Here is a 21,903-nt window from a genome sequence, read left to right on the forward strand (position 1 = left end):
ATATTTGGTAACTGAGATCAAATGAAAACAGGGAAGTGTTCTTCTGCAGGCCACATTCTGATAAAGGGAGACCAGAGAGTAGCCACTGCAGAGAAGTAATGCAAGGAGCTGCAGCCAAGCAAGCAGAGCCACCCTTCGAGACATACATACTTTGTTAAAAAAAAAAAAAAAGTCTCTTGGATTGACTTTTTTCCCTTGTCTGTTGGACATAAGGGTTCCAAGGTTTTGCAGAGTTGATCTTCACACTTCAGCTGCCTTTGGGTAGTGATTTTTAAAGCAAGGGGAAGGCAGTTAGGCCCCTCTTCATGAAAGCTTTTAGCCACTGGGCGGCAGTTTGCAGGACGATGACCAGGGAATCTGGAAACTTAGGTGGAGTGTGCAGCCTGCCTTGCCCACCATTGGCTACAGGCAAGGCTGAGCTTCTTGAGCCTGTGGGGGCGGAATCCTTTTACTCTGGACTCCACTCTACAAGCCACAAGCCAAGGGTTGGAGAGTTGCTTACTGAGCCTAACAATGTCTTAAGTCCACCCTCTAGAGCAAGCATCATCCCTCAGTAGGGCCACTAGGGGGATTAGTTTTTTTCCCCTGTCATTAGGAGTGCTGTCCTTTGTGCTGCTCTAGGCAGTATTGGCACTGGGGTCAGTCTAATACCTTCCTATTCCTCCGAACACAGAAAGGTCCCTTTGAAAGCAAGGGTGATTAGCACAGTGAGTGCTGTGTACCACCATGGACTGTATTCCTATTTTACACAAACTGAGGAGTGGAAAACAAGAGGGCAGAGCGGGGAATTCAAGACAGGCAGCTGAGCTCCTGGGAGTGTCACAGTGTAGCACTTCAGATACTAGTTATGGACTCCGGGAAACCTGGAATTAAAGCAGAAAGGAGTAGGCTAGGCTAGCTCTGTTTTAGCAGATCTAGAGTGAGACTGTGCCATCATCCATGTCTTAATCTTGGCTCGTTGGCCCCAGGCAAAGCTTTTATGCCCTGATCAGAGGTGATGTCTGTCCAGTGTTCAGTACTAGCCCGGGGGCTTCCCAGGGCAGATCTCCGTGTTATAGGCGGTGGAGGTGGAGGAAACGGACGAAAAGAGCCAGGACAAATCCTGGGCTCTCACAGTGGAGACAGCAGCCCTTTTCCAGGCCTGCCACTCAAGACCTTTTCCAAACAGTCTTGAGATCTTCGCTGGCCTTGTTCTAACTGCCCAGTCCAGACAGGTCTCAGGGCAGAGGCACCTCGAACAATCCTGGCTTTGTTGCGAAGAATCTGTCCCTGAATTTCCAGTCTGTGGCTCAGTGTCTAACCTCTTTCCAGCCCTGGAGACCGGAAGGCGCAGGCTCCCGGGGAGAAGGAGTCAGAGGGCAGGGGGCGCAGCTGGCCTGAGTTCGCAGGAACCCCGCGTGGGAGGGCAACAGGGGATTCGGGGCGCGCGGGGCGCCACTGGGGCGCAGGCCGTTCGGCCGTTCGTACTGCCGGCCTGGTCTGAGGTTTCTTCCCGCAGCCCTCGAGGTCGCGATGGGCTCATTAAGCCGGCAGGTAGGCAGAGCCGTGGTGGCGGCAGGCGGTCCTGGAATGTGCGAGGGGCGTGATGACAGCGACTGCCGCCGGCCTCTTTGCGCAACACCTTCACTGTATATATACCGGGCGCTCAGCTGCGCTCCACCTGGGTGCCTCCTGCAGTCCCTTACCTGCGAAGGGAGCGCTGGTGAGTACACCGCCGCTGCTACCGCGATGCCGGCTGCTTCTGCCCTCAAGGACCTCCACTGAGTTTTTCTTTCTTTCTTTTTTTCTTTTTTTCTTTTTTTCTTTTTAAGTGACTTTTTTCTTGTAGCGCCCCTCCATGCTGAGCACAAGAGACTCCACTGCTTCACTGGCTCTGGGTTGCAAGGGAGGAAATAGAGCATATCTTTCCGAAACTTTCTGATCTTTGCTATCAGGGCGAATCTTGTGACATTAGTGAGGGAGGTGGACATGCCTCACCTTGAGCTTTTGTAATAGCTGTGTCTGAGTGGCTTAGGGCGGGATCTACCCGGCTGGGCTCACTCTTTGGGTCATTACCTGTGTGATTCCCTTCAAGTCCCTGACATGCAGTTGCCCCCCTGGTGACACCTGAGTCTTTTCTGCAAATTATAGGTTTCTGGCTGCTGGAGAATGAGTCACCTCAAGGGGGACTCAGCCAAAGGCTTCTGCCCCTCGGATGTGTTGAGCAGAACCTAGGATTTGATTTCTGTTTAAGGCAGAGGGTACTAGGCAGCGAGGAGTTAGTAACTTGAAGGAAGAATACATGCACAGGATTGGGGAGACCCAGTATGTTCTGGTCAGAAAAATGGGAGTGTCTGTTTTGGGAATTCAAATTCCATGGGGTCAGATGCCTGCCATAGGTGCTGTGGTTATTTTCTTAAACCTGTGCTTTCCTACTTTTGAGTGTCTTCCAAGAGAGTTTTGTGCTAGCTAGCAGAGATGTCCGCCATCCCCATCCCCTGCCCCCTTTACTGACTTGCAAAGTGTAAATTGCCCTCTGTTAGGCATTTCTGTAAAACCTGAGCCTCCCCTTAGTGGCCATTGTTTGGGATTGAGAGACTGTCTTATCCTATGCCAGCTGATAATGACCTTTTCTGTTTTGTAAGCTTGTAAATGGATGGCAAGAAGGGAAGGCTTTGTAATAGTTTTGGATGCCACACAAGTTACCCCTCTCCTCTACTCCAACCTCCTCCAAGCTACCATTGCTGTAGCTGCTAGATACAAGTCAGGCACAGAATAAATTCATGAAGGAAATAGCATTTGAGGAATCTGATTTGGAGTACACTGGTTTTCAATAATGATTGCAATATGCGTATGTTCAAAAATTCAGCTTTTAAAACTCCCCTGAACAAGGCAGAATATAGTTACAGGTTAACAACAACACACAATTTGCAACCTAAGGATTGAACTCAGAATCTTGTCATGCTAGATAGTCACTATGTTACTGAGATACATCACCAGCTTTGGAGTTTTTGAGTCAGAGTGCCATGTAGATCAAAATAGTCTTGAATCAGTTATCCCCAGGCCTCGGCCTCCCAAGGGCTGGGATTAAAGACTTTCCCTAACACACCTGACTAAGTTACTTGAAAATACCATAAATACAAAGTAAAAGGGCATTGTGACAGTTTGTGTGGGCCAAAATTTATAGAGATAGGCTAAATGTCTACTAAAAAATTAGTGTCATTCATATAAGGTCTAAAACTAAAGCTACCCTCCAGTGGAAGACCCGGAGCAGTTAGTTAGTTGCACTCCTGCCCCCCACCCCCTACCTTCTTTTCAAACAAGGTCTTGTTATAGCCCAGGTCAACCTCAGACATGACAATCTTCCTATCTCAGCTTTCGCAGTGTTGGGATTTGAGGCATGTACCACAACCACCACGTAGTGTCTTCTGATCACGTCACTACCTCCCCCTTCAGGTTTTCTGATGCTTAAAGGAAACAGGGAAAGCAGCTATTAACATTAGTGAGTCTGGCTCATTCTTTAAAGCATAAGAACTTCTCAGACCTGTAGAGGACATTAGATGGAATTGAATTGTCTCTGAAGCTGTAGTGATTGACTGAGCAATTTTTTTGTATCTCAGGTTTCCTTTGGGTATGGCCATAAAGTTAGTACCAAATGGTAGCTGGGCATCGGTGGTGCACGCCTTTAATCCCAGGCAGAGACAGGCGGATCTCTGTGAGTTCAAGGCCAGCCTGGTCTCCAGAGCGAGTGCTAGGATAGGCTCCAAAGCTACACAGAGAAACCCTGTCTCAAAACAAAACAAAACAAAAACAAAAACAAAAACAAAAAAAATAGAAGAAAAAAAAGTACCAAATGATAAATATAAAACCAATCTCTCCCTTTGGAGAATGATGTTGTTAAAGTTGGTCTCAGAGATCATTGCTAGTTGAGCATGATGGTACACACCTGTAGCTCCACTTTTAGAAAGAGTTATATGATGCATTCTGATTCCCCCAAAATGTCTTGAAGTGCTTGACATTTAGATGAGTTGGTCAGTGTGTGTGACTCACAACACAGCCCATAAGGTGCTCAATAAATGTTGACCTCCTTGTCAATGCCAACTGCTGTTCAGGGGTCATTCTTGTGCTATGGCCAAACCTGGTGTGAGGACACAGGACCACTGACCTGGGCCATTTTGCTTTTTCATTCTTGGGCTTTGACTAAATGCAGCTGGGCCCTATCATGTCCTGTATGGAGAAGCCCAAACAATGCAAAGTAAAGGATGTGGGTGACTGCCAGGTGCCCCGCACTTTCCTGTTTGGTGAGTCCTAGAAGAGCCCAGAAGTTTCCCCTTCTGGGCCTGCCTAGGAGGAATGAGTTCCTCTTGGCATTGTGTGTGACCGCCTAAAGTGGATTCAAGAGTGAGGCTCCCATCCAGCTCTGTAGTGACAGGTTTGGTGCCTGCCATGTCTCTGGGTAAGTGACCTCAGATTGACATCCCATCCTCTGTCCACCCTGTTTAGTATCTCCTCCTCCTCTTAGGAGACAAACCTGGAGGACTGCTGTGTTGGGCAAAACAGCTGGTCATTACAGAATTCTTGATCACTATGCTTGGATACTGGGCTGGACACAAGAGTGATTCCTGCAGTCATGTTTCTGATTAGCTGGAATGAGGCACCTGGTGCGTGGATATGGCTTGAAGGCTTCCCTATGCCCCCTGGCTGTGAAGTTTTATGGTATATGAAGGTTTCTGGCTTTGAAAGTGTGTCCTTGGGTTCACACACATGTATGCACATGCACAGACACACATTGAGCTATGTGACTTGGACAAGTTTTTGGGTTTTTTACCACCCCTTTGCCTTCATTTTATTGTATCCTGGAAAGAAAAATTCCTTCTTTCTAGGGATTGTATCCTGGAAAGAAAAAAAATCCTTCTTTGTTGGAATAATGTCCCCCCAGGTAGTAGTGTGACTATAGACTGCTTCCTCAGTGCTGTTTGCCTCTGCTTCATTCTCCCTTTGAAGGATCATGTCACAAGACATCACTTATAGCCCTTGGGATCCTTACTGTGCCCATGGCTGGCAATGGACTCTCCACGTAGACCAAGTGCAGCTTAGACTAGTTCATGATGCAACTCATTTCTCTAGTTTGGGTGACTCTGCCAGGCAGTGCTCAGGCCTGACCTACACGTACTGTCAATTAGTCTTCTTAACAGCTCTGGGAGGAATATGACACACTTCCATTTTTGAAATAATGACATTGAAGTCTAGAGGGATCTTCAGGGCTGGCCACCCTCCACCACACTCTGTCTCACTCTGCATGCCAGACACTATAGTCTCCACAGACTATCACTTGATGTTGACTTACTCCAGGGGCTAATTGTAGGGTGTTTGCTTGCTCCAGAGTTCCAACTGCAGACTGTGGGTCACCCTGCACAGAGATCACAGGAGGCTGGGAGAATGGGGCCTGTGTGCCAGAGCAGCAGAGTGGCATGGCTGCATCGTTGCCAGATGTCTTGCATTTCCTACTTTCAGGATACATGCCGCTGTCGGGGTAGAGTCAGGAAGGAGGTGGCTAGCCATTTTAGAGAGCCAGGGCTGGCTGGACTATGCTCCCAGATGTTTGCCCAAGGTGGTTTTGCCTAGTGTGTGGATCTCTGGCTCCTTTCCTGATGTATCAGGATATGGCATGAATGGTGATGGAGGAGACTGAGTACCAGAATTGCTTCCTAGGGGAAGTGTTAATGAAGTGTACCTGAATAACCAAACTTAGAATAAGGCGGCATCCCAAGAAGGAGCATAGGTAATCTATAAGAATGCTGGGCATTGGTGGCACACGCCTTTAATCCCAGGCAGAGGCAGGTGGATCTCTGTGAGTTCGAGACTAGCCTGGTCTACAAAAGCTAGTTCCAGGACAGCTTCCAAAGCCACAGAGAAACCCTGTCTTGAAAAACAAAAACAAACAAACAAACCAAAAATGTGTCTCTTTTGATGGGACAAACTACTAAATAATTGGTGTCACTGAAGGTGGATGAAGATAGTGCCAACCTGCCACAGAGACTGGAGACATTCTTTCTGTTTGGGTCCTGGCTAGTCATAGAAATCTGGTCACAGAACACATCTTGTAGCTAACAGGGAAATAACAACCCCAGTGGCACTTGCCTGCTGAATACTGCTGAATACTTGCAAGCCCTGAATACTGGCTTTTCCATTTGGTTGCTGTGTTGATTCCCCAGGGCACTGGAAGAGAAGTCAGCTGGTTACTGCCCTCTGAGAATTTAGTTTGTGAAGGTGGAATAAAGGTTCATGAGGGGAAAACAGTCCTTGCATTTAAGATTATTAGAAGTAGGAGATGGATAAAAGCAGGGAATGGCTTTACAAATTTTTCAGTGTGCCTCCAAGAATACAGAGCCCATTATGTGAGACCTTTAGTCCCTTGGGTAACAACAATAGCCCATTGCAATCCTAAAGGCATGTGTGTGTGTGTGTGTGTGTGTGTGTGTGTGTGTGTACATACCTGCTTTTTGTTTCACTATCCTGGTCTGACCTACATCATGCCATTCTCCTGCATCAGCCTCGCAAATTCCAGAATTACATGAGTTCACTGCCTTGCCCAGCTTAAAGCTGGATTTTTTATTGTTGGGTAGGGGCGCATCTGGAGACCAGGTATCACTGTGTAGCCTTAGATAGCCTAGGCTGGCCTTGAACTCAGGCTTGAGTGCTGCCACCTGAATGCTGCAATTGGCATGAGCTTCAATGCTTTTTATCTCCTCTTTTTGAGATAGAGTCTTACTGATGACTTGACTGTCTTGGACTTGCTATCTTTCCTCTTCCTCCAAGTGCCAGGATTACAGGTGTGCCACTACACTCAGCTTGCAGTTTTAATCCTGTAACTCCTAGTGATAGAATTATTTCCTGTGGTCATTTTAGCAAGGCACAGCATAATCACAAGGGCTACAGTGTGCTGGACACTGTTCTAAGAAGCCCCATTAATTAGCACAGTTGTCATTTTGCATACAGAGAAACTCAAAGACAAAAGGACTTGCCCAATGTCACAAAAGCAAAACTGGTCTTTAACATCCAGGAAGTTGCAATCTAAAAAGCTAACTTCCTCTGGAAACTGTCTTTAGTCCCTTAGGATATCTGCCAATGTTTGAAGACGTTGTCAAAATTAGGGTGAAAGCCTTGGCATTTAGTAGAGACAGGGCTGATGCTAAATATTCCTCAGTACACAGGACCCCCACCCCCCAGCCCCCAACCCCCAGCCCCACCCTCATCAGAGACCTGTATGCCCCAGTTGTCAATGTTTAGGTTAATAAACACCTCAGTTCATGAAAACAGCTTATCTGAAATGTAAATCATACACCAGTCATGGTCCGCCACCCTTTCCCAATTCCATAAGTAAAACTACTGCAGGGAGACAAGTAGTGTTGATGTCGCCCTTTAGTATCTTGGGTGAGGTCCCAACCTGGCAGAACTGTGTAAAGTGCTGTCTTTTCGGCTGTTCGGCTGCTTCTGCGGTACTGTTCACCATGCTTTTTGTGCAGAAAGCCTGAATAAGAATGTGTATATCAGGTACCAGCTTGGGACAGGGCAGCTCTCTGACGATCATTAAATGGTCCTAGTTATTAGAGATTAAGAGATGTCATAGTGATATGTGATGGAGTGCCAGATGAGTCACACAGCCAGCACGTGCCAGGATAGAGGACGACAAGGCAGAGCAGAGAGGAGGGAGGATCTGAGTTTAGTACTGAAGCACTGTCTGTATCAGGATAGAAGTGGAACCCCAAAGTGGCAGGGCTGCACTGTGGGGGAAGTAATCTAGAGAAGAGAGGTCAATTGAGGACAGCAATGGGTAGTAGAATGTGGGAGGGGAGGGGAGACCGTGTATTGCACAGCTGTGTGAGGAAGGGTCTCCCATGGGAAGATGTGGGGGACCCACTAGGGAAGTTGTGACATCCATTCAGTTAGGAGCTAGCTGTAGGGGCCCAGGCTGGTGGGATGATATGCAAGCTGAGTCAGGAAATTCTTCCAGGTAGAGCCACTAGGTCTGGAAGATTTGGGAACGATCAGAGATGATTTTGAAAGTCTGGGACAATGATGGCAGAAGTTACAAACAGGAAAGTTCTGCTGAAGGGAACGGGTGTCTGACTGAAGAATGAAGAAAGAGTTAGCTTAAACTGGGGTGAACTTGAAGTAGAGATGTCCAATAGCACCAGTGTACAGGTTGATAGCCCCAGGGAGAATGCAGGTCACAGACTCCTCCCATACACAGGAAGCTTGGGTTTGAGCTGTGAGTCAGATTCCTCCTCCCACCTGCCTTGTGTGACCAGGAAGTGTGCCACTGGCTCCATTTTCCATGTGAGGTGAGGCAAGGCATTCACTTGCCTTGTGCTGGACCTTCAGTCTGAAACATTTCATTCCTGATATTAACTCAGACAAATCCCTGTAGCTTACTCCTTCACTCAGGTGTTTCCCCACAATGCATCAGGAAATGTGCTTAGACCAGGAGTCCCTGATTTGGTGGGGATGAGGGATAAGGTATCTTCTCACTACATTATCCTGTGTATGTCTGGAACGTGCAACCTTCCAACCCTTACCTCCCAAATACTAGGGTCCTAGTGTGTTCCTTACTTGGCATTATTAATTCAGGGAGTGGCATACACGGACTCAGGTCATGGTTGTGACTGCCTTTCCCACCTGAGAGCTTAGTTTTGAGCCAGGCTGGCCTCAAAATCACCAAGCCACATACCTGGGTAGAATCAGCCCTTTTAACCTGAAGTTGGATAGATGTTGCTATCCCATCCCGACTCTGAATGATAGTGGATCCTAGTTACCCTCTTGTAACCTTGCCAGAATTGGGACAAAGTATGCCTCTTATTCATCATAAAAAGCACTTGCCTGTGTTTGTTTTCCCTTACTACCTTTAATGATCTGCTTTTTGTTACTTCATGATCTGCCTTCATTAGAACACAGCAGGAAATACCTTTTGGTATAAATATGTATTGGGCCTTATTGAGGGCCAGGCAGAGCTTCAGGGCCTAAGGATGCCCCTTTCTTGGTAGTGCTTGTCCTTTGGTAAGCAGGAAATAGAGGCCAGTTGGACCCTGGTTCTGGGAATCCTCTCAGGGGAATTGATGAGGATAAGGCAGGTGTTTCTGAGAGCTAATGTTTCTTCCCTTCTAATTCCCATAAGAGAAATGAGTAGGCCAAAGATGCAGGATAGCCACAGTGCCATCATTTTTGAGAGCTTCCTAGCTGTGTTCCAGCATGGTACATCTTTGGAGATATGCTCCTTCTCTAGTTCAGGCTGCCCCAGAGCTCCACTACATGACGGAGGCTGGCCTTGAACCCATGGAGAAGCTGCACGCCTCAGGCTACCACAGCACAACAGTAGATTACACTCTGCCAATGCCACTTGATTTGCATATCTTGAATTGCTGATGAGGCTAAACTCTTAGCTGTTTGTACTTCCTTTTCTGTGAATTTTCTGTTCTTTGGATTGTTTTGCTTCATGGTGTCTGGATAGGCTGCAAGCGGTGGCCAGCCAGGTGAGCTGGCATGTAACTAAGAAGGGTATTGTGGAGAAAATGGGTTATGAGGAAGTCCTCCCAGGGGCTGGAAACAATGAAGCTCTGATAAAGGGCCATTGATCATGATAGGGTGACCCAGTGATAGTTGCAATCTATCAGCCTTTTAGCCTCATTATCAATCTCATAGCTCAAGAAGTATGAAGAATTGTCCCATTTTACAGGAGAAACTGGTACCAAGTGATTGAAGGCATAAAGAAAGGTATTTAGTCCTGAGGCACATCAACTCATGAGTGACACTTTGTCATACTTTCACGGAAGACCTACATGGTAGGAAAAACAGGTGGGCTGTCTAGGAGTATGCATCACATACTGGCATTAACGTATGTGGATGTCGAGACCACTGGGTAAGGAGGTTTGGTGCTGATTTGCAGTTGAACTTGCCTCGGTGTAACTAGCAGAGTCCATTGGTGTAAATACCTCTTTTCCTGTCTCCCATTCCTAAGAATTGCAAGGAATGGCTTTCTCTCAGGCAACTTTTACATCAGAGGCTGCATCCTCAAGCGCTGTCTTTCTTCTCTTTTGCAGATCATGGCTCCGTGGCCCGAGTTGGAAAATGCCCAGCCCAACCCCAATAAATTCATTGAAGGGGACTCAGATCCACAGTCTAACGCAGCAGCCAAGAACAAGGAAACCAGCAAAAGTAAGTGTTCCTCACCAATTGGGACAGGCCCCCTTCAAGGACCCACAGAGATTTAGCTCTCATTCCTCATGGCCTTTGCTATTTGTTTGAGCAGATGACAGTGGCACTCCTGTAACCAAGATTGAACTTCTACCTTCCTGTTCCACCGTGGTCCTGATAGAGGAGCCCGCTGAGGTGAATGACCCCTGGGACCTGCCTGAACTCCGGGACACCGGAATCAAATGGTCAGGTACGTGGATGTCCAGCATCCAGCAGGGACCAGCAAGAAGGACCCAGCCAGTCCAGTGTTGACCTTTATGTCACATGGACCAGGGTTCTAAAGAATAATAACTAGGGATCAAGGCCCTAACAGACAGGCTTTAAAAGAAGTGCTGAGAATACAGCCAGCAAAGCTGGGGTGAACAAAAGCTTATTTCTGTTTGTTCCAGATGTGGGGTTACAATCAGCCTGTGGACCAGTCAGCTAGGATAGGCTTGGGTGGTAGGAGGGGAAGGGAGTTGGGTAGGAGAGGTGAAAAGACACTTTTGTAGCTTAGCGGGAAGTCTAAGGCCCTGGCCCTCAACAAACTGCAGCTATGATTTCAGCTTGCACAGCTTGCAGCTTTGATATCTGTGCTATTCTGGAACTTGCTTTGTAGACCAGGCTGTCCTCGAACTCACAGAAATCTGCCTGCCACTGCCTCCCCAGTGCTGGGATTTAAGGTGTGTGTGCGGTTCTGAAGGTGCTTTGTGAAGCCGTTGCCTGTGACTCTGCATCGGTGGCACATGCTTTCTCAGTGACATTGAGGTTCACTTGAACATCCATTCTGGTGGGCTGCTTCTCTGGGCCCAGACCACAGTGAGCTCTCCGCTCCACTCTGACTCCAGGAACATGAAGGAGGGTCCAGTGAAATGCATCTCAAAGAGAACTGCCAGGAACCTGCTGCACTGGAGGCTGTCCCACCTCCAGGCCTTGATTCAGGAGCCGGTGGTGGAAGGCAGAGCAGAGAGCTCCCGTGGTAAACATCTCTGTTCTAGCTGGAAAGATGCTAACTGTTATGCCCTCCTTCCCCACTTCCCCCCACAGAGAGAGACACCAAAGGGAAGATTCTCTGCATTTTTCAGGGGATTGGGAAATTCCTTCTTCTCCTGGGCTTCCTCTACTTCTTCGTATGCTCCCTGGATGTACTCAGCAGTGCCTTCCAACTGGTTGGAGGTAAGGACCCCCTGAGGCCTCTCTATTCATGACTCCTGAATTTCATGTCAGGTGGACGCAGCTCACAGGCCGCCTCAGCCTCATGCTTCAACATGGTTGGGCGTGGGTGAGGACAGACCTGACAGCAGCTCAGACTTTCCTCATGGAGAAGAGGACTGAAGCTTCTAAGTGGCTCAGGCAGCTTAAGCCAGGAGCCAGGTTTGGAGTTGATTGTAGTTATCAGAGTCCCTCCTATTGTACCTAAATCCCAGAAGGAAATTGTTAACTCCTTTTATCTGGGAATCCCTGCTGTCTCTAGGCTTCTGTCTAGAGAGTGTGGGAGAAAAAAAAATCTCTCAGGCCAAAGCAAGTAGGAAAGATCAAAGCCGGCTCTTGCTGGAAAAAACCCACAGTAGATGCCTTCCCTGGACTGAGCCCTGAACAAAGTGGCCCGTGTTCCAGAAACCCAAAAGTGAAATGGCCATATGTGCTCAGTTAACTTTGGACCCTTCATGTGTGACAACAGATAGCACACTGAGTAGCCCTGTCTGGAGTAGTCCTTCCTAAAGTCTCTCCCACTTGTAAGAGAGGACCAAGGCTCAGAGGTCACTAACTAACCAGACTGTAAACACAGCCTGTAATGAACACAGTGGGGTTCCAGAGCACAGATCAGAGTGACACAAAAGCCTGTGGATTCTGCTTCTCTTGCTGCCTTGAGCTAAATAAATAGAAATTTAAAAAGTCTTCTTCTTCTTTTTATTTTCTTTCTTTGTTCCTTTCTTCCTTCCTTCCCTTTCTTTCTTTCTTTCTTTCTTTCTTTCTTTCTTTCTTTCTTTCTTTCTTTCTTTCTTTCTTTCTCTTTGAGACTCTATCTGGATGTTCTGAAACTCCCTATTTAGACCAGATTGCCCACTAGCTTTCAGATTCATTCGCCTCTGCTAGGATTAATGGAGTGCTCCACCACACCCTTTCCAAGCGTGTTTTAGGTCAGGGTCTCACTATTTCTGGCTGGATTGGAACTCACAGACATCCTCCATCTCTGCTTCCCAAGTTCTGGAATTGAAGGCATGAGCCACCATGCCTTGCAGGGCTGATCTTTTTGGCATGAGTGATGTGGGGTGGGAGGTAGGTCAATTGTTAGGGCCCTGACAGGTTGAATGTGATAAGTCTCCCTGGCCCTTAGGAACATTCATAAGGGGCTTGACTTATGATAATGATTATCTTGGACAATTCACACCCAGTCCCTGTCTAGGCATCCATTATAAAATGGGTTGGAGAAGGACTGAGGGTCACATAGGTACACTCCCAAAGAAACCCCTAGAATTCAGTGATGAGTCAGTTGCAGCGGGAGGTGCTAAAGAATAAAGAATAGAGGAATTACAATCTATACTAAGCCTGGTTCGTGATCAGAGGAGACTGGAAAAAAAGCTGGCTGATTTGGGAGTGGGGCTGGGGTTCAAGGTGGGAAGCCAGAGAGTGAAGAGATAAGACCCATAACTGAGTATGGAGCTAAACCATGTCAAAGACATGGAGGTGGATCCAGGCTCACATTGCCAGACAGAGATTCCTTCAGAGCAGTGCAAGGAAAAAAGAACAGGAAGCACGACCCAGCTGAGCTGAAGTCTGGGCTCCAACCCTACAGACATCTGATCTCGTGTGGACATTAGGACTAGGTGCTACCACCCCTGTCTGTCCTCACACAACCACCATTTGTCTTTCAGGAAAAGTAGCTGGCCAGTTCTTCAGCAATAACTCCATCATGGCTAATCCTGTGGCTGGGCTAGTGATTGGGGTGCTGGTGACCGTCATGGTGCAAAGCTCCAGCACATCTTCGTCCATCGTTGTCAGCATGGTTGCTTCCTCATGTGAGTTGGATTTGCTCTAATTCTGTCTACGTCATGACACAATTAACTTCTTATCTCTTTTACTTATGCCAGTATTTTAGCCAAAATTAATGAGAATTTTTCTGCATTGTGAATTTGAGGACAGCCTAATCTATACAACACACAGTGTCTCATGAGCGTTTGTGCCACATAACCGGTGTCCTTATCAACTCTGGGACTCATCCATTCCTTTAATCACTGACTGATTCCTGGTGTCCTGTGAGATGGCTTGAGCTCGGTCGTAGAAGACAGGGGAGTTTTAAAGCAAGGTCCATAGGGCTTCAGGGGGTCAGCTAGTGCCCTAAAATTACATTCAAGAATGGAGTCAGGCAGGTTCATTGACTCGCCTCTCTAGATTTCAATACACTCCCCTCTGTGTATTGTTATGTATGGACCCCTCCCCACATAGAAAATAGCTGCGGTGCATTCAGCCCACATTGGGATGTGTAGAACATGACTCCCCTGCCTTGCAGGCTGCCTCACAGTTCTTTTCTAACCTTCAGTACTGACCGTGCGGGCTGCCATCCCCATCATCATGGGGGCCAACATCGGAACCTCCATCACCAATACTATTGTGGCACTTATGCAGGCAGGAGACCGGAATGAGTTCAGAAGGTAGGAGTCTTAGGGGGGCTTTGTTCCCACCAGGTCTGTTGTTTGAGTCAATGCCTTTATCTAATCACAAAGGTGTCTGTACAGAGTTTGTCTGTACAGAGCCCCAAGAGTCGACTAGGATTGGGAATCCTAGTTGATTAAAATCCACTTACTAATCTGTAGAGCCAGAATAATAATATCCAGCACCACTAAGTTATTGTAATGATTAAACAGTCATGCAAGCAAGCACCTGGCACTGCGACAGGATACATGAAAGGTACGCACTAGCTGGACATGTACTGCTGGGTGGTAGCATTAAAACAAGGCCAGTTGGGGCAGACTTTACTGTCTTTTAGTCATAGATAATTATAACTTCCTAAAACTTCCATTTTTGGCTAGCTCAACTAACTACCCCTTCACCTGTAAGCTGGCAAAGGCAAACACAGTTTATGACGTGTAAGATACAAAAATAGGGCAGTTGGAAATGGGCAAAGGGAAACCCTCTTAAAATGTTAACATGGAAATTAGGCATGCTTCCCAGCGTTTCTACCCAGTGAGAGACTCTTACCAGAGCTTATTAAAATATAGAAGCAATTCTCAACTTGTCTATGATGCCATCCTGGTGTGGTCAAGTAGATGACATTATAGCAGGTTGTTGGGAAACAGGTCATGTTTGTCGTGTCTGCTGGTTGGTGATCGGTTATCACAGTGGTCCATCTACCTGAGCCACCTCATTTGGTTCCTGATGACATGTCTTGATGGACATGATAATACACATTAAAGCAGGCACTCTTTAATTTGATCTTCTCATCAAGCCAGACAGCCGTCTTTATTCATCTTGTAGTCAAAGGAGACAAAGTGATGTCATTGACTGGCACAGCCAGGATTCCAGTTAGGTTTCAATTCTGGAAAATTTGGGCTCATCTCATGAATACTTAAACCTGATTGCTGCCTAATAGCCTATAGAATAGAAGCTCAAGACCTATTGTGGTGCCCATGTGCTTGGATATAACTGACTCATCCTATCCCCCCGTCCCTGTACTATTTAAGTATACTATTTCAGTATGTGGAATTGGTTGTGTGTGTGTGAGACATCCTTCTCAGAGGTTTGGATTATTGCTTTAGATATCTACGATAATTACTGTATCAAGTGTTTATAGAGCTCTTGTACATTTTGCCAAGCACCGGGAAATGTTTGAATCATTTTCTATTTCATCTGCAGTATATGAAGGCTCTTACATTGCCTTCTCCAGGATGAATGAGAGTAGCTAATGCCATAGAGCAAACACTGGAACTTTCAGTACATTTCTTTTACTGGTGAAATTATTTCCCCATGTGCGTATCAAGTGCTTGAAGGAGAGTGGCATATATCAAGAAGAGTGTCATATACCAAATATACCTAGTGGTAGGTATTTTCTGGCATGGGGATGTTTCTAGAAGGAACCTTTTCAATTTTCATTGAGAAGAAAGCCTATGGCAGTGTTTGTTTTTTGCCTGGCTTGGGCTAATTTCTTAATTTGAAAGTTGTGTGTCTCAGAATTTTGAACTTTTAAAGGTTTAGAATTTGGGGGCTGTTAAGATGGCTCAAGTACTTACTGTACTTCAGAGGATCTGGGTTGAGTTCCCACCACCCATATGGTGGCCCACAACTGCCTGTAGTTCAAGTCCACAGGCTTCTGATGGGCTCCTGTACCAGTTGAGGCACACACATGCAAGCTAGTAAGAAGATTCTCATTGTTTGCCCCATTGCTCTCCACTTTTCAAAGGCCAGGTTGCCTTCCAAGCAGTTTCAAGTGGTCTAGGCACAGTTGAAGAGGTGGCTCAGTGGTTAAAAGCATTTACTGCTCTTGCAGAGAACCTATGTTTGATTCTAGTTACGATATGGTGATTTCAATTATATATAACTCTAGTTCTGGGGGGTGCAACAGGCATGGGTGTGGTGTACATACAAGCATGCAGAGAAAACATAATTTTAGATTAAAAAGTTATTAGTGTATTTGCCTGTATGTATGAATGCACCACATGCATGCCTGCTGACACTGGAGCTGTGGGCTTTGGGAACTGAGCCCAGGTCCTCTGGAAGAATGGCCAAGCCAGTGTTAAGTCATTCTCCAGCCTTAAATTTTTGGGAAAGGAGGGATTGGGGGTAGTGGTTTTTTTTTTTTTTTTTTTTTTTTTTTTTTTTTTTTTTTTTTTTCAAGACAAGTTCCTCTGTGGCTTTGGAGGCTGTCCTGGAACTAGCTCTTGTAGACCAGACTGGTCTCGAACTCACAGAGATCCGCCTGCCTCTGCCTCCCGAGTGCTGGGATTAAAGGTGAGCGCCACCACCACCACCCGGCTGGTAGTCTTAATGGAATTCTGCTAAACAATGGTTGTTAGGATTCCAGTCCTCAAATACTATACTGGCTGACAATGTCCTACAATGTCCTACAGGACATCCACCTGTGTGTTGGATGACAACAAATACAATGCCCAACCTCTGGTTCCCTTCACTTATAATATGGGTGGTGGCTTCTTTCATTCCCTTAGGGCATTTGCAGGGGCCACTGTCCATGACTTCTTCAACTGGCTCTCTGTGTTGGTGCTCTTGCCTCTGGAGGCTGCCACCCACTACCTGGAGATCCTGACCAACCTTGTGGTGGACACCTTCCAGTTCAAGCCTGGGGAAGATGCCCCAGACATTCTGAAAGTCATCACAGACCCCTTCACAAAGATGATCATCCAGGTAATGGCTAGATTAGTACAGCCCTCATCTCAAGAGGCAGGGACTAGAACAAAAGTCCTAGGCATACTTGTGAGCATCAACTTTATTCCCTTGTCATCATCAGCCTGGCTTGCCCTCTTCATTGCAACCAACCGATTGGATGAGGTTAGGGGTGATGAACACTTCTGAGTAAGCATTTGTGGCCACAGGTTTTTTTTTGTAATTTTTTTTATTGTCAACCCAGCTTATTATGGATACTGTCCTTCCCACCTGAGGCCAGTCATACCCTCTGGTCCTAGGTGTCTGTCCTAGATATTGATGGAGCAAGGGCCAGCTGGGATTTGAACTTAGACAGCAGGTGTCTACAGCCTGCTGGCTATCAGTGCCCTTGCCATCCAGTCACCCTCTGAGAATTTGCCAATCTCTAGGGGAAAATGATCTCTGTGGGAGGTTAGGGTTGGGTGGTGGGGCTAGAGGTCTTTGCATACAGTGAGTGCATTGGCTCACAGTCACAGCCTCTAACACACCCAGGACCCCCTGACAGTCACCCTATCTGTCAAGTTTCACTGTCAGGATGTGCTGACCCTTCTCCCCTATTGATCCCTTCAGCTGGATAAAAAGGTCATCCAGCAAATTGCAATGAATGACCCAGCAGCCCACAATCAGAGCCTGGTCAAGATCTGGTGCAAAACCATAACCAACGTGGTAAGTATCAGCAGTGTTGTTGGGCAGGTGGTGGGCGATAGGTTAGTAAGTATGCCACCTGAAGGGCTCGAAAGCAGCAAATCAAAAGTCAGTGGGGGAAAGAAAAGGCTCCTGGGAGTCTATCTTGTCACTTCCTTTCAGGACACAACCACCTTTGCTTTACTGTTAGGTGCACACTCCTTGGCCTGGGATAATGTCTCTCACAGAAGGCTGACTTGTTTCTGCTGCCTCTCTGCTCTTGTCCTGGAGACTGTGAAGTCTGTGTCCCACAGCACAAATGCAGGCAGCAGGGACATCTCAACTTTGCAACTTCCTGAGGAGGCACATATACTGTGGCTCTCAAATAGGAAACTAACCTGCTGTGCTGTGTGGGTGTGGCTCTCCCTTAATTCTGGGGTGTAGTGTGTGTGTGTGTGTGTGTGTGGTGTGTGCATGTGCTAAAGACTGATGATAAAATAAAGTAATGAAACTGATTTTTATCCCAGGGTTTCCAAAAGTTTTTCCACTAACCCTTCCAGGGGTAGACGGCACCCTGTAATGAAGCCATTGCATAGACCCAAGGATAGTGTCCCACTCAGTCCCCACTTTGTTGTTTCCCACCATGGACATTTGTCATGTTTGTCATTTAGACTCAGATGAATGTCACCGTTCCTTCACCTGATAACTGCACCTCTCCTTCATATTGCTGGACTGATGGCATACAGACTTGGACCATCCAGAATGTCACTCACAAGGAGAACATTGCTAAATGTGAGTGGGAATTGGCCCACAGGGTCCCTTGATTGGTAGTCTGGGAACCTGACCGGCATATCTTCTCTTGTGGAGCCTAGTGACTATATGAGAGAAGAAAGACTAGCCCAGGCCTTCTGATGACTATATCACCCAGAGAACTTGGGATGTGATTCTGCAATGTGTGCTTTAGTGTTCCTTTGTCAATAAGTCAGGGGTAATTGATAGCTGCTTTGATTATGTGGGGACTCAAGTCCCATCTGAACAAGCCACTGAGCCCACCTGATACTTCCATATTTTAGGAAGCCTTTCTTCCTTGTAAACTATCCTCAGTCCCAGTTCTCCCCTATTTCACCACCATGAATGCTGAACACTGAGTATCTTGATACAGTGTGGTTCCTTTGCACAGAGTCAGGTGAACTTGTCACCCCTAATGTTCTAGTTGTTACCTGTCAGTAGGACTATGGTTCTCTGAATTTGTCACAAGGACATATTGGAAGGACTTTAGCAGTAATTCCTCCAAATGCTTTGTAGTAAAAGTTACATGGGGTTCAGTGGGCTGCTCACCTGGACACCTGGGCCTGCCCATCACAAGCTATGATTTAAGGACCTCACTTCACCTTCCACTTCCAGGAAGTGCAACTTCAATCAGGGTCATGCCTGGCAGGACCTGCTTGTAATCACAGGAGGCTGAGGGAGGAGGGAGGATCAAGCTATTCTCCATGTTGAAGATCAACCAGGACTAAACCAGATTCTGTTTCAAAAACAAAACAAAACAAAAAAAAAAACAGGGGCTGGAGACATGGCTCAACAGTTAAACTCACATATTGCAGAAAACCGCAGTTCCTGCATCAGGTCCTTTACAAGCACCTGTAACTATACTTCTAGAGAATTCTTAATTCTGGTCTCTACAGCTACCTGGCCTGGCATGGGCACAAACACACAGGCACACACACACACACACACACACACACACTGAATCTTTTAAAATAATTTTTAAGCTTGTTTTACAAGACAAACTTCAAAGAAGGACATTGATAGCTTGAGCTCCCAGGTATCTTGCCACTCAAGACTGTTCCCATGAAGAAGGAACTGATGTCAATCTCTAGGCAGGGCAGCCCTGCCATTCTAACAAGGCTTTTTGTGTTTCTTCAGGCCAGCACATCTTCGTGAACTTAAATCTCCCAGATCTTGCTGTGGGCATCATCCTGCTTACTGTCTCCCTGTTGGTTCTCTGTGGCTGTCTGATTGCCATAGTCAAGCTCTTGGGTTCTGTACTGAAGGGACAGGTCGCTGTTGTCATCAAGAAGACCCTTAATACTGGTAGGTCCAACACTCCATCCTGTTCTGGCTTTTTGGGGATGGTATTGTGTGGACAGCTCTTATATTTTCATATTGCAATCACCTCTATGTGGAACTCATTCTCAGACCCACTGTACTACAGTGATTAAGCTGTTTTCCCTGGAAATTGTATGGGATGTCCTGTATAGGTCAGAGAGGGGAACAGGTACAGGCTCCCATTGCAAGGTGGGAAAGGTCTTAAGAAAGAGCCAGAGAGTTAGGCCTTCTCCTGGGCAGGACTTCTATATGCTCCAGACTACCATGAGTCTGCTCTTAGTAGCTCTTAGGTAAAATGGAATTGGTATCCAGCCTAGCTCACATTTATCCTCACTTCCCCTGTGTCTCTGGACACACTCACTCTGTTCAACAGGAGCTCCTACCTAATAAAATACCCTACCCAATAAACATGAAAATGTCACTCCTCAAATCTCAATGTGGTCATGAATGTCTGCATAAGAGGGGGCCCTGTACTTACGTGCTTACCAGAGCCAGGGACCCCATACCATGCAGACAGTGTTCATAGTTTATTTCTGGGTGTGAAATGATATCAGATCAGGCTAGGGAAGGAGCAGGGTATTCCTGACTCCACCTCTGTCAGTCTCTGTGTTTGTCTTACTCTCAACCATATCCCTGACTTATATGTGAATTTGCAGGATGACCTAGACTAGGGAAGGAACCTGGCAATCTCAGATCATGTGTGGAGTTCAATCCTTTGCCTTAGGCTCTGCTCCTGGATCCTAAGGAAGTGACATCCGGGCTCCCCAGCCATGCCATCCCCAGGACTTGTGACATATCTTCTTTCTTTGTGTCTTCCAGATTTTCCCTTTCCCTTTGCCTGGTTGACTGGTTACTTAGCCATTCTTGTGGGTGCAGGCATGACGTTCATCGTGCAAAGCAGCTCGGTGTTCACTTCTGCCATGACACCACTCATTGGTGAGTTTTTGTCCCTGGGTTCTCCCTTGGGTCATCCTTGCCTCTTCCCACAGTTACTTGGGCTCATGCCCTGTGTTCTGTGCTATCTCACCAGGTATTGGCGTAATCACCATTGAGAGAGCATATCCACTCACGCTGGGCTCCAACATTGGCACCACCACCACTGCCATCCTGGCAGCCTTAGCCAGCCCCGGAAGCACCTTGAGGAGTTCTCTCCAGGTCCGCACTGCTACTGGGCTCTGGGTGGGATGCAATCCATCTGTAGTTTTGCGAATGAGTGGTCTGTTTTATTTTGTTTGAGTTTTGAGTCAGAATCTCATGGAGTCCATGTTGGCCCCAAACTCAAAAAAAAAAAAAAAAAAAAAAAAAAGGCCTTGAGAATTCCTGTAAACTCCTATGTGTGCTGGGATTAAAGGGCACATATCACACATATCACTTTACCCAGTATGTAGACTATTTTCTCATGAGCCATGCCTTCTGTATTATATCCAAAAGGCAAAACAAAGATGCTGGGAGAAGCCACAGGGAGCCAGGCATGAGGACAGTCAAAGCTATGAGTTCCTAAGGGGCAGGTGTTTAGAACATCTACTTTGCTGAAGCATCAGGCAAGGCGATGTTAGGTGACATCTTCTAACCTGAAAGCTGAGCTATTCAGAGGAGTTGCTTGCTTTCCTTCCTTCCATTATCTCCAGACTGTAAAGTGATGTGTGTTCACAGACTATAAAGCTCTGCACAGGCCCAGATATACACACACTAGAAAGACATTGGCTGACCTGTTTCTCCACACCCCCTAACCTCTCCAACATTCTCGATTTCAGATTGCCCTGTGTCACTTTTTCTTCAACATCTCTGGAATCTTGCTGTGGTACCCAATTCCATTCACCCGACTGCCCATCCGCCTGGCCAAAGGCTTGGGCAACATCTCTGCTAAGTATCGTTGGTTTGCAGTCTTCTACCTCATCTTCTTCTTCGTACTGACCCCGCTGACGGTGTTTGGCCTGTCTCTGGCAGGCTGGCCGGTGCTGGTGGGTGTGGGTGTGCCCATCATCCTGCTGGTGCTCCTAATCGTGTGCATCCGGATGCTGCAGTCCCGCTGCCCTCGCATCCTGCCTCTGAAGCTCCGGGACTGGAATTTCCTGCCCTTGTGCATGCACTCTCTGAAACCGTGGGATAATATCATCTCCCTGGCCACCATCTGCCTCCAGAGACGTTGCTGCTGCTGCTGCCGTGTTTGCTGTCGTGTATGCTGCATGGTGTGTGGCTGCAAGTGCTGCCGCTGCAGCAAGTGCTGCAGGGACCTTGAGGAGGGGGAAGAGGAGCAGGATATCCCAGTCAAGGCCTCTGGGGCCTTTGACAATGAAGTGATGAGCAAAGAGTGCCAAGATGAGGGCAAGAGTCAAGTGGAGGCCATTGGCATGAAGGCCATGTCTGACACCACAGTGTTCTAGGGGGACCTGGGAGTCAGGGGAGAGAAGAACCTAAATCCCATGGCCTCCACCTCTCCCACCTCTCTTGCCACTTCACCAGGATTCCTGGGGAGGAGCAGAGTTGACATCAACTCTAGCTCTCCTACCAGAGTTTCAGCCTACATAGGTGAATTGGACTTAACTTGTCTCCTGCTTCCCAAGTGCCTCCCTCTCAGAAGACGAG

At 47.1% G+C, this 21,903-nt stretch overlaps 1 protein-coding gene across 1 annotated transcript; it reads left to right on the forward strand.

The window, feature by feature from the left end:
- The first annotated feature begins 10,079 nt into the window (after positions 1-10,079).
- Positions 10,080-21,701, forward strand: Slc34a2 (solute carrier family 34 member 2). Its single transcript, XM_035453408.1, has 12 exons — positions 10,080-10,191; positions 10,283-10,420; positions 11,257-11,385; positions 13,086-13,229; positions 13,751-13,862; positions 16,371-16,566; positions 17,155-17,250; positions 17,880-18,000; positions 19,135-19,302; positions 20,137-20,253; positions 20,348-20,472; positions 21,072-21,701. Exons 1-12 carry the CDS (start codon positions 10,080-10,082, stop codon positions 21,699-21,701), a joined length of 2,088 nt encoding a protein of 695 aa, XP_035309299.1.
- Positions 21,702-21,903: the final 202 nt, after the last annotated feature.

Source organism: Cricetulus griseus, assembly GCF_003668045.3.
Source record: "Cricetulus griseus strain 17A/GY chromosome 1 unlocalized genomic scaffold, alternate assembly CriGri-PICRH-1.0 chr1_1, whole genome shotgun sequence".
NCBI lineage: Eukaryota > Metazoa > Chordata > Mammalia > Rodentia > Cricetidae > Cricetulus > Cricetulus griseus.